This window comes from Microcebus murinus, chromosome 2 (genome assembly GCF_040939455.1).
Source record: "Microcebus murinus isolate Inina chromosome 2, M.murinus_Inina_mat1.0, whole genome shotgun sequence".
NCBI lineage: Eukaryota > Metazoa > Chordata > Mammalia > Primates > Cheirogaleidae > Microcebus > Microcebus murinus.
In genome coordinates this window covers 58,621,008-58,638,769 of record NC_134105.1, presented here as the reverse complement: position 1 = coordinate 58,638,769, position 17,762 = coordinate 58,621,008, and the positions used below count along the sequence as shown (strand labels likewise).

The following is a 17,762-nucleotide window of genomic DNA, read 5'->3' as shown; positions in this document are numbered from 1 at the left end:
AGGTTGATCTCAAGTAGCAAGGCTTCTCTGGTCTCCTGATAGAAGCAAATGCAAAGCCTCTGTTGGAGAGTCCATTTTAGGCCATGGGAAACCTTTACAGATACTTTGGCAAGGACAATGACCAACAAACAAAGTTAATCAAATATACAAGAAAGAATAGCAACATGTCCTGAAAATTAAGCATCAGAAGCAAACCTACTGTGACTTCAGATAGTGGAATTATCATATACTGTTTATGAAACAACAGTGTTTACTTACCGCATTTTAAAGAAAGAGAGAGAGAGAGATGGCAATGGCATATTGGCAATGATATATATTTCCAGAGAATAGGAAACTTTAAAATGTGACATAGCAAATGTAAATAAAAGGAAAACTCTATGACTTAAAAAATAAGAAAAAATATTATCATTTATTCTTTCTCAAATTATGTTGGAGAAGAAACATTCATTGGTTAAATTATGTTTTCATTTCAAATTCACATTGGTGATTTCAACCTGAAGAAAAAAATATATACCCTCAAAATATATTGATCAACTTAATAAAAAACAGTTAACATTTTGTGTTATATATTTGAATTTTTAGAGACTTAAGCAAATTATTAAAAAATCATGTCTGCAAAGTTAAATTCTCTTCTTTTCCAAACACTAGCCATTCTTGCGAAACCTTCTTATTTCAGATTTCTGATATTTCAGAAACTAACATAAAGTAACTATATTTATTTTGCTGTTTGTAATTCTCAAATACAAAGCTGGAATCAAAGGTCAATGCAAAATATGATTAGTATTAAACACCTGTAATTCCTTGACTTTTTCTGAAACAAACTTATTAGGAGTCTCTGGTATGATGATGGTATATTTTGTGCACTTCTTGGAATAAATAATGTACAGGAGTTGTTCAAATGCATATTCAGTGGGAAGCCATCTGGTTTCATGTGAATTTATGAATATTTTAGCTTGCTCAGCTAGTCAAAAGTAAAATCTGGCACTAGGGATTATCATGTAGATTTGTGACAGTATTATAAAAAATTGTTTATCTAAATCAATGATTGACACATTTACTAAAGTATAGTTTCTTTCTTCATGGATTGAGCCCACTTAAAATATGTGTAATATTGTATGATTAGTTTAGAAATCATAATTCAACTTGAACTAGAACATACAATATTTTACTAAAATAGTTTCATATAAAAAGGGAATCCTGACATTGGGTTGGACTTTATGCATTATTGTGGTAGGCATTGTGATGAGGCACTCAGATCCTTCTTCAATGAAGGGCTTGTTACTTTGGAGTACTGCCTTTAGCTGTCAGTACCTTTCACAGATTGCCTCAATCACAGAGACCTATCTTGTCCATGGTACTCCTTTCCCAGGTTCCCATATCAATTGGGCACCTGGGAAAGCATGGTTGATATGTTGTATAAATCCTGTCCACTCATGTCCAACTTGGGACAACAGTGAAGTGCCATTCTAATATCAGAACTCCTCTTAGGATCAGCCAATTAAGGCTGTCATTGGGCTTGAATCTCGACTTGACTTCTCTCTTCTGCTCATCTTGCTCTGTCCCCTTTCTTGTACAAGTATTTATCCTAAAAGCACTCATTAAGAAATATTTTGCATTGTAAACTGCATCTCAGATTCCACTTTCCAGGAAACCCTGCCTGCAGCCATAATGTAATCCTATCTTTTAGCTAAAACAAAAGCTTCTTAGAAAAACTCTTGGGAAGTGGTCTTTAAGTCTCTTAGCTTAAACAATTCTGGTCATTAAGAAGCGTATTATCTCATAAGGAAACCTACTCTATTATTGAGCAAAGTTTTTTTATAATGTTGTGTATAAATTTTCTTCCTTGCAAGATCTGGAACAACATAAAACCAACTTCATCATTCTCTTGGTTTCTTCATTTATTAATTAAATAAAATTTAGACACATGTTCATAATTTATAGGACAATTATATTTTTAACATTTTTGAGTTACACTTTGCTAATTAGATATATAGATTTGAGAATTGATAGCACATAGATGCTATGACAACAGATGATATCCCAAAGGAGTGAATGTGGGTAGAGAATTCTAAACACAAACACCTGTAATCTTCTAGTGATAAGAGGTAAGGATGATGAGGAGAAATCAGTTAAAGAAACTTAAAAAGAATAACCAAAGAGTTAGGAAAAGAATCAGTTATGTGGGGTTGCTTGAAGCCAAGTAAAGAATGTATGTCAAAGAAGAGATTGGTTGAGGCAAATGCTGTTGAAAGGGCATAAAAAATGAGAATGTCCACTGGATTTAGAAAAACAGATCTTCAGAAGAACAAATTCAGGGGTATAATGATGGTGGAGATGGGGGCTAAAAGGTGGAATTGGGTTGAAGAATGAATAGAAGGATAGGAACTAGAGAATAGAAGCACAGATAATATATTATAGGAATTTTAGCATAAAGAGAACAAAGACAGTAATAGTTGAAGGAAGTGGAGTCAAGAATTATTTTTGTTTTTTAATTGGAAAAATAACAGAGGATTTGTGTGCTGTTGAGAATTTCCCTCCAGTAAAGGAAATTAATGATACAAGAAAAAGAAGAGAGAATTGCTGAAGTGGTAGCTTTGTTGATAAGAGTGTAAAGTTACAAATAAATTGCCACATTTCAATGGCCATTATTTTTAAATTATGGTGTTTTGGAAAACTCAAAATATATACTTGTTTGAAGATAAGTAAACTCAGAAATCATCTAGTATATTCCCACTTCAGAAATTGTATCCTTCCTAGAGCACTGGTATACTACAGCAAAGACAGAGAAAAGACTACTAAGTTTTATAGCATATTCTTATATCACAGGAGTAGGCAACAGAATGTCTCAAACTCAGTTGATAAAAGTAAGCTCTCATATTATTATAGACTAAAGTTATCTTCATCTATTATTCATAGTGTTAAGTTCAGCTTAAGGTCCTGTCATCACTATAGGAATCATGGTCCAATAACAAGCAGCAGAGGATACTACAGAGAAAAGGGTTGTAATAATGATTTGTGACCAATCAGCCACTAATAACAGAGGCACGTTTGGGTTTTTCTTCTCCCTTATATCCAACTTTCAAAGTTAAAGAAAGCAGCTATATAACAGGAAACTAAAACCTTCTAATAAAAGTGGATCTTGATAATAAAAAGCCCTTTGATTCTGTCCAGTATCCTGGTGTGTCTGGATATGTGAAAATCAGCCCACTGTTTGATATAGGGTCTTAAGAGAGCAGAACTGGGCAACATATTAGAATGAGAAACATACAAGTTCCCAGAGATAAATCTAGATGGTGTGCACATATACAGTGAGGGGATAGGGGTTGGTTAGGGAAGGAGAAAAAGAGTTGTCAGAGATAAATTTTGATCACAACAAAATAGTGAAGAAATTCTTGGTGATGAGACATTGAAGAATTTCTAAGAACAACTATTATTCAATGTTGTGTTCTCATTGCTCTTATATCCTTCTATTAACTTCTACCCTTCCTCCATAGCCCCAATTAGTCAGAGAATTTGCTACACACATATAAATTGTGTGAGAAGGGCTTTTTTTTTTTCCCCTAGAGGGAGTGGGGTGATTTGGTAGATGTGGGAAAGAGGAAAATTTGAGACTAAGTGAAAAATAGGCATTTAACTCATAGACTTGTGAGAAAAATCACATACAAGCCCAAACAGAATTAACTTATCAGAAATGGAAGCTTATAGCCAAAGGATATTGTGAAGATACATGAGCTCCAGGAATTTCACAGATATCTGGGAAAAGTTTTGGAGATCTATAGCATTTGCAATAGAGCTTGAGCAATATTGCCTACAACTAAAGGGGAAGCAAAATTCCAGATGACATCTGGTTACACATAGTAAATATGAAAAAGGTAAAATGAAAAAAAACAAAGAACAAAAACCAGTGATGTGTGTGGTAAAGAGATTGCAGACTATTACCAGGCAAAATTTTAAGGAAAAAACAAAAAGTATAGAATGTTAGGAAGTATTATGGCATGAATCATCATCCTAAAAGGCAGTCTTCACAGGAGCAAAATGGGATATAAAAACAGACTGAATCAGTAAAGCAAGACTGAGACGGCCACAATTTTGCTTTTCCTCTCAATGCTCAATACAACTAAATGCCATTGTTTTAGAATATATTTCTATTGCTGTCTTTCTGCAACTTTGCCTGCATGCACAATTAGAAATATGTTACTGCGTATAAGAAAGGGTTATATAATTGAAAAAAATAAAGCCTTTTGCATTAGCTTTGCAAACAGTAGTAGCTCAGAAAGCGTTGAAAGAATTAGAGGGATTTTGGTTGTGTTTTTAATGTATAGACTGCACTTGCTGAAGAACTGGATAAAAAAGAGGAAGGAAAATATCTGCAGAGGGATGGATGACTTCTAGGTTTTTTCCTTGAGCAATTTGGTAGATGGTTGGGTCATTTATCTAGATGGAAAAGATCATCTAGATAAGTAGAGGGAAGATTAGGGATCTCTAAGTGGAGATACCTATTTAATTTTTCCCACTAGTAATATGAAGCAGGTGGCAATATTGGATATATTATGATGGCTAGCAGAGACAACATCAAAAACATTGCAAATAAAACATATAAAAAGACTATATCCTGATGAAACTGTGACTAGAGAATTTTTGTTTTTGTTGTTGCCTTTATATTTTTGTTATGGAAAATTACAGCATGTTTATAGTAGAGATATAAATTGAAGATACAGGAAACATGAATTTCACAAATTGCTCCTTTAATACTGAAAGCATGGTGAATATTTGTTTTGTTTTTAAGCATTAGCAGCTGTAAAAGGTAAAAAATAATTTCTCTAAAACTCCACTTTCTCCCTCCTAATATGCTTGCTTCCATAAGCAGCTCTTGGTTTGATTGGATAATGGCTAATTAGAAGCTCTATCAACTTTAACCAATTATAATGAGTAATGATCTTTCTTATTACATTTCATTAAAAATTGATCCCAGTGATATATATTGAATTTCATAAGTTAATTTGTGACCTTGTCAGTGTGCTTATACATTTAAATTTGCACCTGCAAGACTTGTTATGATCATGATTATTTCTTTATGTAGTCAAAGTCTCCTAGTTCTAGGTTTTCCTAAAAATGTTTGAAAATTCTCTGAAGAACAACATATTGGTGGATATAATTTACTGTCTCAAACCCAAAGGCTAAAAATAATAAGAAAGAAACCAATCACGTAAAACTTCATTGAGCAATGCAATATTTCTCAACCTGCAAAAGAAATGAACACTTAACTTTAACAGAGTTGTGTTTTAAATGATTTTTGCCTCAAGATGTAAATGCTTTAATTCTATTCTGAGCAATGTAACACTCTCCTACAAGGAAGTGGTAAATTAAAACTAACTCGAACCATCTGAATGTTCTGCAAAGAGTGGTTCTGGTAAAGAAAAGAAATTAAAAAAAAATCATTCACATATACAGATTCCTTAGCCACAACGTATTGGTTGTAGCAGAATGTTCAAAGCCTTTAAGGATGTTGGAGATTCAACAAGCAGATCAGTAACACATCATAAAACAGTATCCAAAGAATATAGATATTATAGTTTAGATTACTTTGGCAATGCATTGAAGCACAATTGAAGAGTATAATTCTGGCACAGATAGCTAGGAAATGACACTAGCAGATGGATTGCACCAGTCTGCAGCAATTCAGAAATGAATTGCTCTGTTTGAATGGTTGAAATTTATAGATTAGATGGCTAAGAGATCCTCGCAGCCAGAGGCTTCAAAAAAATAGACTATTTGTCCAACCAGTCCAGAAGAAAACATTAACTGTTAGTTTCAATCACTTACTTGTATGGACAAAAATACCATTAAGATGACATCTTAGACACAAAATGTCAATAATCAAGCTGCTTTACAGGTGGATAATGTGACTAATTCACAGGCATCTTCCCTCTCCCTACTCCAATCCTCCAAATACAAATGTGGTAGAAAATCAGCAGCTTTTATTATTTCTTTACCCCAAATTTTAAACAAACCCAAAACTGTGGTTTACTAAATAACAGACAAATTGGCAAGTTTGAATGACATGGCAAGTTTGGTTTGCTGTAGCTCATGTCTCTTCCAGGGACAAAAGTGGTATTCTCCAACCAGACTGGTGTAACTCATCTTTCACTGTATATAAAAAACATAATCAGAAATTTCTGTGTATACCAACAAATGGAGCAGGAAGAACACTAGTATGTTATATATACGTTTGGCACATTGGTAATGGAGGGAAGGAAAATGTAAACCAACCCATGACAAAGATCAATATAAGGAATATTAATAATACGGTTTCACTGAATATAAACAATAGAAGTTGTGTTCCTTAACCTTAACAGAAATTTTATAGGCACAGAAGATTCAAGTAAAACTTGAGTGGATAATGGTTGTTTCAATCATTTCTCTCGCACTAAGTAAATTTAAAAGGTCTTTAATAAGAAGAATTTAGTGTTTGACCCAGATAAAGAGTTGGTTTTATTAGTTGAACAACAGAAAGAGCATCAGAAATCCTTTAGATAGTTTTGAGCATATTAGTAACACTTTTCCACTTTTTCTATCTTAGACATCGACTAGACTAGATTGGAGTGTCTTAATTCTGAGCCTTCAAGTTGTTCAAGTCCAGAGGGCATCGTGGTATATGTGGATGGTGTCTCTGATTTTGTGCAATGTACTGAATGGCTACATGTAACAGCCATGCCTACATTTTACAGCAGGCAAAGTTGATTTTGCCTCTATTGCTGAATTTGGTAATCTTTGTATACCATTGGGAGTAATGCTTAACTGCAGAAGATGAATAGATCACCACAGTTTGTGGAATTTAACCCTGAATTCATGCCATCAATTTTTTGCCATTCCCAGTGTATCATTTGAATTTTTGAAGCTTTATTTCAACTCAGTATACACTGATACTCTTTATTTTCTTAGAGAATAAATGGTAAAAGATTATTACCAAATGCTGGATTTTTTTCCATGCCCTTCTAAGTAATAATTAACTCATTAATAAGGTTATGAAATATAGTTACAAACAATAAGAGACTTTTATAAACCTGAGGATATAAGATTTAAATACTATGATTTTCTAAAATAAAAATTATAAATCAAGAGAAAATGTTTAATTTCAAAGTTATACATGCAGGCTTTACTTTTTTATTGCCGATAAAATTCAGAAAAGAAAAAACTGAATTTTTATTGGGAGGCTAAGTGAACGTAGTCATTTCTTATCAAAAATACTTTTCTTCTCACCGTCATGTACACTCCTCTCAGCAATTGAATTTAAGAATGATTTGCTTCTTTTTCCTAGACCCTTTTAATAAAACACACACTTAGACTCATTTCCTAAGTCACCTTTTCTCTCTATATTTCAACATCCCTGAAATAGAATGTGCCTTACAACTGATAGTGTTTTATAATAACTATTAGCCAGGCAGCAATAGTCATGGAGTTATCTGCTAATATGTGAACTTGGTCATAGCTGTGCATGTGATTGTTACTTCAGTTATGTACACTGTTGGTGGTACATATGTGCTACTACACACCAAACAATACATCTCAAGCCAAAGATACTGGTAAATCATTTGAACGGATACCATTTCAAAGCAACTAGAATCCATGCATTGTGAAATATTATTATTAAGTGAAATACAGTATTGAGCATTTAATGCTCAAACACACAACATCCTCTGAAAGCTCTGCAAGTAAATGAATAAATGTTAAACAGCAAAACAATAGCCACCAAAGATTTTCCTCCTGGGAAGAATCTTGAAAAAAGAAAACACATGTGCGCACACGCACACACTATCAATATATCATAATTGAGGGTTGCAGACAAGTCACTTCTGGCTTACCAATTATTTTCATACTGTCACATGTTAACAAGACATCAATCAGTGAAATCTCCTGCTAACTTTGAATAGAAGCTACCTACCTTCTAGGGACATGTGATTAAACAGGAAATGAAACTGAGTTTTGTCAGAGTAAAACATCAGCATCAAACTTGCAGAACAGGCTCTGAAGCTTGGCAAAAAACCCAGATGGTAGTGCAGTGGGACACTCCTAGGAAATGCAGCCTTATCAGTAACTTTGATAGCACAGAAGATGGTACTGGGTGGATACAGGATATCAACAACCCTGTGATGAAAGTGCTTTGGAAGAATTTGACTCTTCCAAAGAGTCAGGAAGAATGTGAAGCTGTTAGAAATGTCTTGATGATATCTCAATATTTCATTTTGTTATCTTATATGTGTCTGCAAGAGTTAAATGATAAAAATCTACATTTAAATGCATCTAAAAGATCTCCAATGAATATAAATATTTCAAGTAACAAAGAGTGCTGTGTCATTTTATTGTTAGTGTTTTCTTAGAACATAAAATAACGGCGATTCTTATAACTGACGGCACTTCGGATTAGGTATAATTACGATATTAAACATTTAATGAATGGCAAATACATAACATCCTCTGAAAGCTATGCAAGTAAACCAATAAATGTTAAACAATAACTACTACTATACTTTTATTTTTTCCTTGGGAAGAACCTTGTAAAAAGGAAACACACGTACCATGATTGAGGGGTTGCAGACAAGTCACTTCTAGTTTGCCAATTATTTTTATATTGACATGTTAATATAAAAATAAGTGGCACAGATCTGTTCTTATTTTATTCATTTTAATTTAAAACCAAAAACTCTGACAAATGTCATCTCTAATTAATTATTAGATTTTGATGTGAAGACATTTTACTTACATGCTCATAACAAAGTAGGAACATATAACTTGGGATTCCAGCCAATTTTATCTTTTGAAGCTGTTTAATCATGTGTGTATTATGTCAGTTTTTCTATTTTGCCTTCCTCCTGCTGTCTACCTTTTGGCCAATTATTGCTTCTCAGTAACACCAGTGTGTGGACAGAAAATAAGAAATGGAAAGTTAAATCAGTCCATCTGGCAATTTAACAGTTCTGTTAGAGGGATTAATAGAAGATGATGAACGTAATGTCCACAGTGTCATTAAATTAATCTCATTAAATTGCTTTTTAATTTAAACAAATTTCTAGAAAAATTTGCTCCCTATAAGCTATCATGTCTTCTATATCTTTGTAGATAAGCATTTCTTCAATAGACAGCAGTTTATAGCTATTCAGGCTAAATGTTGACTTATTCTAAAGAGCATTTAACATGTTTTAGGTCTCTTGTAACTTAACCACTCAAAGAACAAACTGGGAAAATGTGAGCAGTCCACAAACTCAATTATTCCTACCATCTTCTCCATATATAACTTGAGTTTTGTGTGTGTACGTTTTGGTTTTCCTATGGAATAGAGATTTAGGGAAAATTTAAAAGATATGCAAACACATGTACGGGTATATACATACTTTGTTTTATTTTGATAAGATCAATAAATGAGATACAAATTTTTATTATCAATTTTATAGCTCTTTGTATGTAGTTATCAGCTAAAATTATCATAAAACATTAAGTATTGATTTAACCTGAATTTGCCAGCTATAGATTTGTTTCTGAAAAATTATTTCTATAGTATTCCTACAGTACTCTGAAGACCCTAGAAAGGCCATTTTTATTGATTTATCAACATAGGCTGATATTTAAGGAGATAATTGTCAATAAATACTTAAAATTTTATTGGCACCAAAGTCCAAAAGAAGGTAGAAAAATTCTTAATGTGTATTTAGAAAAATTTCCTTTTAACCTGCTAGAGTATTGATGTGAAAAAAACAATGCTCCACAAATCCATCATTAAAAAAATTGAAAGTGATAAACATTAAAAAGTCTCTCTTTTCTGAACTTAAAGTCTTGAAATATTCTTCCATCAAAAAATGTTCATTTGTATTTTTGTGTTGTTACGCTACATGCTTCAGCAATTATGTTAATACAATTTTTATTAATTCACTTCAATGAAACAATCCAAAAAAAAGTCTACAGAAAATGACTGTATTTGGAATCTTGCTTAAAGAAAGGCAAAGTATACAATATTTAAGATATCTTTAAATCAAATTGCTTTTTATTTAAACTAATTTCTAGAAAAATTTGCTCCCTATAAGCTATCATGTCTTCTATATCTTTGTAGATAAGCATTTCTTCAATAGATAGCAGCTTATAGCTCTTCAGGCTGAATGCTGACTTGTTCTGAATAGCATTTAACATCTTTAGGGATGTTGTAACTGAATCACTCAAAGAAGAACAAACTGGGAAAATGCGAGCAGTCCACAAACTTAGACATGTCTTGTTTCCAGAGAACAGTTCCTCTGTAACTTCAAGATTCCAAATATCTAAGCACGACAGAAAACAGACTCCAAAGAATTGAAGTAACTTTACATCTGACAGTGTTTTAACATTCTTTTTCAAGTCGTCTTGCACTCCAAATGCCATAGTTGAATACTTTAGGCATCCATTCATCTTCAAGCTTAAGGAACACACAAAAGAATATGCAGGCAGGGCAGCTTTTGTTATGATGTAAGAACCGCTAATAATGCAGTTTTCCCCAACTGTAACATCGGGTTCCAATCTGGAATATTCCACAACTGAGCCAGGTGCCAGAGAACATCTTGAATCCAGTATACTTTGAAGGATACAGGATGTTTTACCAGAACATTCTGGTGTGTCTGGAAAGACGCTAAAAATTATGGACTGTAAGCCAAGCTCTGACTTTAAACTGCTATCTGAAGTAAAATGAAACAAATATTCTTCAGTTGTCCCAATGTGGTAAAATTTGGAGTTATTAAGAACAACAACATTTAGTGATGTTCCTTTAAGAAGATGAAATATTCTCTGCCTCATATCTACCAAATCTGACTCCTCTTTAGTAACATTTGATGTGTTTCTGGTGTACTCCACAGTTGCTCCAGGTCCTAAAACCTGCAGAAAGTCACCATAGGCATCTATTTCACAGTTCAGTGTGCCTATTTTTTTATAAAAAGCAAGTAATTTATTTGCTGATGCATGATCCATGTAAAATAGGCTGTCTGTGTAAACAAAGTCAGAGTCTAATTTAACATAGGCAGTGTCACCCCCAACAAAGTCCTGTTGACAAAAACCCCCACTTCTACACACAGCATTAAATTGATACATCTTTTCTACACTGGGTTTGTGGAGGAAACGATAGCAAGACCTGTATTCAAGGTCTCTATATTCTAAATAATCAAAAGGATCAAAGACAAATACTCCATGTGTGGTACCTACAGTCAAACTCGAAGGATGAGCTAAAGCAGTAAAGCCAGGTTTATCAAACCTTATAAACTCAGATTCTCCAATACTATAAAGTTCAATATCATCTGCACAGGTAACCAGAATCCCAGGATTCATATGTGAGGGAAAATCAATGTACATGGCTAATTTTAATTCCAACATCTGATAAATGGGGTTACCAAGAGGCAAAGCTGTGAAAATTTTCCCCAGAGCACTTGCATTTGGAAGGCGTTGACTGTAGCCACCTATAAAATTAAACAAAATTGCCATTTAAAAAATGTGTTATTGTTTATAAGATTTTCAAAACCCAAGGGTACCATTTACAAGTCAAAATATCTCTAAAGATATTTAATGTATACAATATGTTACTGTAACTCAGTAAAGAATAATGCAATCCAGATTAAAAATTCAAAGTACAATCTCCTGTAGCTATTTGATATAATGCAGTCTTAAAAATTCCAGGTAAAGAACAAATTCTAATATACTGTACCACCTGTGAATTGTTTTGAATCAAATGTATAACAAACAAAAAGGACCATGGGCTAAAACATGATCATGCATCTACATTTTAAACAGTAAACTTCAACCATATCAGACTCCTATATTAAGAATCCACTTCATAGGGAAAGTTACAAAAAATGAATATGCCAATTCCAAAATATAGTCATATACTGCACAACAATGTTTCATTCAACAATGGACAGCATATATTATGTTGGTCCCATAAGAGTACAATGTAGCTGAAAAATTCCTGTCACCTAGACATCATAGCAGTAGTAACACATCTTGTGCTTACAGTGATGCTGGTTTAAAAAAACCTACTGCACTCTCAGTCATATAAAACTATCACACATACAATTAGTATATTATATAACACTTGATAATAAATGACTATGTTATTGGTTTATATATTTACTATGCTATACTTTTTATTGCTATTTTGGTATATTCTTTCTACTTATTAAAAACAGTTAGCTGTAAAATAACCTCAGGCAGGTCCTTCAGGAAGTATTATAGAAGAAGGCATTGTTATCATAGGAGATGACAACTCCATGTGTGTTATTGCCCCTAAAGTCAGGTGGGACAAGATGTGCTGGAGGAAGACAGTGATATTGATGATTCTGACCCTGTGTAGGCCTAGGATAATGTATGTTTGAGTGTTAGTTTTTAATCAGAAAGTTTAAGAAGTAAAAATAAAAACTAAGGATATAAAGAAAATATTTTGTACCGCTGTACAATGTTTGTGTTTTAAGCTAAATGTTATTAAAAAAGACTTAATAACTTAAAAAAATTAAAAGTTTATAAAGTAAAGAAGTTATAGTAAGCTAAGACTAATCTATTATTGAAGAAAGAAAATATTCTTAAATAAACTTAGTGTAGCCTAAGTGTATAGTGTTTATAAAGTTAATAGTGGTATAATGTCCTGGGCCTTCCCATTCACTCACCACTAACTACTGACTTACCCATAGCAATGTCTAGTCCTGCAAGCATCATTCATGGTAAGTGCCCTATATAGATGTATCATTTTTTCTTTTATATGGTATTTTTACTATATCTTTTCTATGTTTAGATATGTTTATATACACAAATATAATCATGTTACAATTGCCTATAGTACAATAACATGCTGTATAGGTTTGTAGCCTAGGAGCAATTGGCTATATACCACATATGTTTGTGTAACTACTCTCATGTTCACACATGGACAAAATCACCTAACAATGCATTTTTCAGAATGTATGTCTGTTATTAAGCCACACATGAATATGCAATTATCTATTAAACACTAAATTCTAGTTGCAGTATCATTTCTCAAATTATTTTCTATACTTAAAGACAGTAAATTTAAAAGCATTTTAAAATGTATACTTGTTTTTAATCTAAACAGATTTTTCCCTTCTAAAATGAGCCTTATAACTTCTTAATTCCTTGAAAAGTATGTTCTCTTAAGTATATCAAGTATCTTCTATAATTTTTATGTAATTATAGTGATAAGCAGCCTTACATAGAAGAAAGAGTTAGACAAAAATGAGGTCAAACCTTATTCACCACTTTTTAGTTGTTTATCTTTGGATTTATTACAAATCAACAAATGTAGAATACTACTTACCATCGGAAGGTATTGCATCAAAAATGCTTTCATAAGCTCAATAATAAGTACTTGGCACATTGCACATTGCTCAACAAATGATAGCTAATAATAACTTCTGTTTTTCTTTTTTCAAAGACTAGGCAATAGTAAAGTTTAGCACCGTAAGAATTACCTATTCTAACTATGTGTTTTCTGGTGTCTAATTTTTACTAAACTGGTAATAATAATAAAATTATTATAAAATCATAAATCAGAATTTTTTTTACATTTTTCATTTTAATACCAGAACTCAGATGCTTTACTTTCATACCATTTTTACAAAAAAATCATTGTTTTGTATATGAATCTTAAGAACTGGAAAGTGCCTTGGAAGCCATGTAGATGAGTTCTAAAATATCTGCCCCCTGACTGGTGTCAGTCCACGACAAAGTTTTCACCAGGCCTCTAGCATATAGAGAAAAATAACAGAGGTTTTCATGTAACCAAAATTTTCATAAAACTAAATGTATTTAATTGTCCATATTCTGAGATTATGTCCTTCCAATTGTTCTGTTTTAAAATGTCATCTTTTGTGCGTATATTTCCCCCTCATATACTTACTTGTCAACTCCATACCTTGCCACTATTTCCTTTTATTTCTAAAATTCTTTTAAGCAGTCTAGCCTTTGGCTACCAATAATCAGACAAAAATGCAAGACAGAAAGTTTAGGCAAAGACTAGTAACAACAGTGCTAAATCACCCCTCTCTCCTGAAGCAAGAATCCCCTCTAAAGCAATTCCTAAGATATGTTCACATTTGAATGAATTCTGTCTTTGGGAAATAATTTTCTATATGTATACCAAAACAAAACAATGTCCATGAAAAGTTGATGATATATGTGATTTACAATTTTAAGGATAAATTTTGTGAAAATCACTATGCTACTTATACCTAATGATACCAAGAAAAGCATGAAATATTTTTCAAAGCAGAGTAACTTCAAAGAATAAAAAAAAAAAAAAAGAAGAAGAGTAAAGTATTTGCAAGGGAGAAAAAAGTCCCTAAGGTATCAGAGGTGGAATACTCAAAAGAAAATGTAAATTAGTAAAGTATAACTTTACCAGAGTGAATTAATAGGATGGTAAAAGAAGTCCATTTATCTCCATACAGCTTTTCCAAACATCGAAGGGCACAAAGTGTTGATCCTCCATTTCCTTAAAGTTAAAAAGCACAGTTTATTTCACAGAAACCTAATAAAACTTTGTAATGACAGTAAATTTAAAAGTTACAACTTTAAGGCTATGGTTTTGGGGTATAATTAACTAGGGAGACAGACACAAAAAGTATTGGCAAAAGAATAAAATTAAATACATCCCATAGCAAATGAACGATTAGTAATGAAACCCAGAGAGCAGACCTCAATAATAAATGACGAATATTCTCTCAAAAACAGTAACAAAAACAGAAGGAATGACCAATTACACAATGTATAACACTAGAAGACTGTTAAGTATAAAGATTCATATGGAGTTACACACCACAACGTCCACTTAAATAATTCTCTCACACGACATAACTGAAGATACAAGTTGGATTTCCTTTTTAAAGAGAGTTTTAGAACCTGGTTTTCCAATAATCATCTTAAATATACCATGTTTCCCCCAAAATAAGACAGGGTCTTATATATTTTTTTCCTTAATAAGACACCCTAGGGCTTATTTTCAGGGGATGTGTTTATAACAATCTACATTTATCCAAATATAGTTTTCTTCTTCTGGAACATCATCATAACTCTCCAAACCCTGAATTCCATCCTGAATTTCTTGCGACTCTATTTCCTTTAGAACCATTGGCCCCAATCTCTCATGTTGAGCAATAGAGCTCTCATGGGGCAGATGAGAAGGGCTGCTCGTCTTCTTTACCGCTCCGCAACGAAATGCATGGGTTGTGCAGATCCAATGCGGGCCATGCCCATCACCAGGTCTTATTTTCGGGATAGAGCTTATATTGCACAAATGCTAAGAAATCCTGCTAGGACTTATTTTATGGGTAGGTCTTATTTTCGGGGAAACATGGTAACCACCACACTAGTTACCTTGGGCAAATTATTTAAGTCTCAGTGTCTCAGATTTCATCTATATAATGGCAATAATAAAAGTACTGACCTTGTATTTGTGAGGATTGAAACATCATTGGCTAATTAGACCAATGCTCATGTCATATACTGGTACCCTACCTCTGGTATCAAGTGTCTTCAGTTTTAAATATCACAAGGAAAACAGCCTTCAGGAAAATAGCATCTATTTTTATTTGCAATGGAAAGTCAAAGAGCAAAGTTGACCAAAACTGGGGTTCAAAAATAAATATAATACTTAAGCTATTATTAGATGGTGTTCTTTTGCATTCTGTGTTGTGGCCCCAAGAGGCTAAGTGTATATATATTTTTTGCCTGATTTGCTTTCTTCATGCAAGTTTCTGAAGACATCATGGGGTAGGGAGTGACCTTAAGGGCCCTACTGATAAAGTCCAAAGGGATATTCACTATCTGACTAAATTTTATTAAACTAATAAAATTATCTTTTAAATAACATTCTGGAAGTATACAAAGTAAATCACAATGGGTAAGAACAGTTGCTATGACTTTTATCTTTCTTAAAAAAATGTCAATTTACATTCAAATTTTAAAGTTTGTAAAGGCCTTGGGTGGGGATATGCAGCTTATAAACTGTAAGCCACAGAGAAGCTTTTCTTCAGTGCTTATTCTGCTCAAAACCTGTGTTATAAACCTGGCCATAAAATGCATACCAATTTTGGCTCCAGCAGGATCAACAAAAACGTGATATTGAACTCCAAGGGGTAACTCCTTTCTTTTTAGCTTTACTGACAGCTGTTGCTTATAAGCCAGTTCCTGTTTTTCATCAGCTGCTGTTATTGCAACTATGTCCCAGAATTCTCCAGCTGCCACTGGTTTGCCTATTTGGAAAAAGCAAGGAAATAAGAAAAATTATCAGAATTCTCTAGCTGTTACATGTTTGCCTATTTGGAAAGAAGAAAAAAAAAAGGTTAATATTTATTATTATCTTCAAAAATGTTATCCTCTGCATTTGAGAATTAGGGAATAATTCATGGCCCATTAGTATGATTCAAAATAGTTCTAATGGAGATTGCTCACTTTTTTTTCCTCCTCTCTCTCTTTTAGATTACACCCTCCTTTTATGGTTTACAATCCCATTTATTTACAAATTTTGAGAGCTATGATTCTTGATTGAGAGCTAATTTTAACTTGTCAAAGATTATTACCTCAATTCTTAAATAAGAAGAGGATACAAAGAAATAAATAACTGAATCTCCAGCTTTGAAAATCAATTCTCCTATTTCAGGGCCACTTTGTTGGCTAAGAAACATTCAATCTAAGGATCCATTCCTTCAATAATGTTGTTTGTAAATGTAGGCACTTTATTGTTTACTACTTTAAGACGAGCCATACAAGCTCACACGCAAGTTCATATTCTAATACGACAAATTCTAATTTTGTCATATTAATTTTATCTATTAGAATATGACAAAATTCTTGATAATAAAGTCCCAATTTCCTGATGAGCTCATTAAAAGATGGACTGCACTTTTGGTAAACAGTTAGAATCTCTTATTGATAAACAAGATGAGTAAGGGTTTTTAAATTAGTTAACAAATAGGACTTGTTAGCTAGAATCTAATTGTTCTGAACATTTTACTGTTATCCAAGTATTAGCACTTGTATTTTTTAAGCAGTCATTGCATCAAATATATAACCACTTTTATTAGACAATTGTATAGGAATGACAAGTGGTGGGACCTGTTTTTTGATATAGAACTTCCCCTTTTTAATTTTAATCCATAATTCCTCCATGTTATATTATCCCCTCCCCCCGAACAACTTGGTGAAGTAGGTATGGGAAGGATAAAATCAATCACTTATAAGGGTCAAAACGCTATGCTTCAGATCTTTTAGATTTATTTAAAATAGCCTTTATTAACAAGCTAACTTCACTTGTCAAGATAATTTTTCTTTCTTCTCCTTCCTCCTCCCTTATTTTGAAATCTATACTACTAGGAACAAAGTTAAAAGTAACACGCAAAGTGTAAAGATGGGAGAAGGACAGAATAAAAAACTCCAAAGCAATATTAGCAAGTTCTTCCTGGTCCCAAGCCTGCAGGTGAGAAGCAGACAGGAAGTGATAGTCCAGCAAAACCTACTGGCCCGTAAAGCACCCTCCCGCTCCATTAACCGAGAGAACTCCGGTTCCTTTTTCGTTACCTCTCAATTCCGAAAACCTCCGCAATTTTCGTTGAGTGGCTTCTCGCAGAGACACTTCTGAAGGTGCCCTAACGGCTGCCATAGCCCCCGCCGCACAGCACGCATGCGCCCTGGGATGTAACGCGTTCCTTGGTCCGGGCGTCTCTGCCCCGCCCCTTCCGTGCGTCACTCAC

The 17,762-nt window shown here is 33.3% G+C and overlaps 1 protein-coding gene across 2 annotated transcripts; it reads right to left on the bottom strand.

The window, feature by feature from the left end:
* Window positions 1–799: 799 nt before the first annotated feature.
* FPGT (fucose-1-phosphate guanylyltransferase) lies at window positions 800–17,733 on the bottom strand. 2 transcript variants are annotated; one of them, XM_012760373.3, is made up of 4 exons: window positions 17,590–17,733; window positions 16,098–16,265; window positions 14,414–14,506; window positions 800–11,465 (listed from the first exon to the last, which is right to left on the bottom strand). In XM_012760373.3, exons 1-4 carry the CDS (start codon window positions 17,669–17,671, stop codon window positions 10,009–10,011), a joined length of 1,800 nt encoding a protein of 599 aa, XP_012615827.2. In that variant the 5' UTR covers window positions 17,672–17,733; the 3' UTR covers window positions 800–10,008. The 2 variants fall into 2 exon arrangements, with proteins under 2 accessions (XP_012615827.2, XP_075855490.1); XM_075999375.1 differs by having other exon boundaries at window positions 10,337–10,648.
* Between the last annotated feature and the right edge of the window lie 29 nt (window positions 17,734–17,762).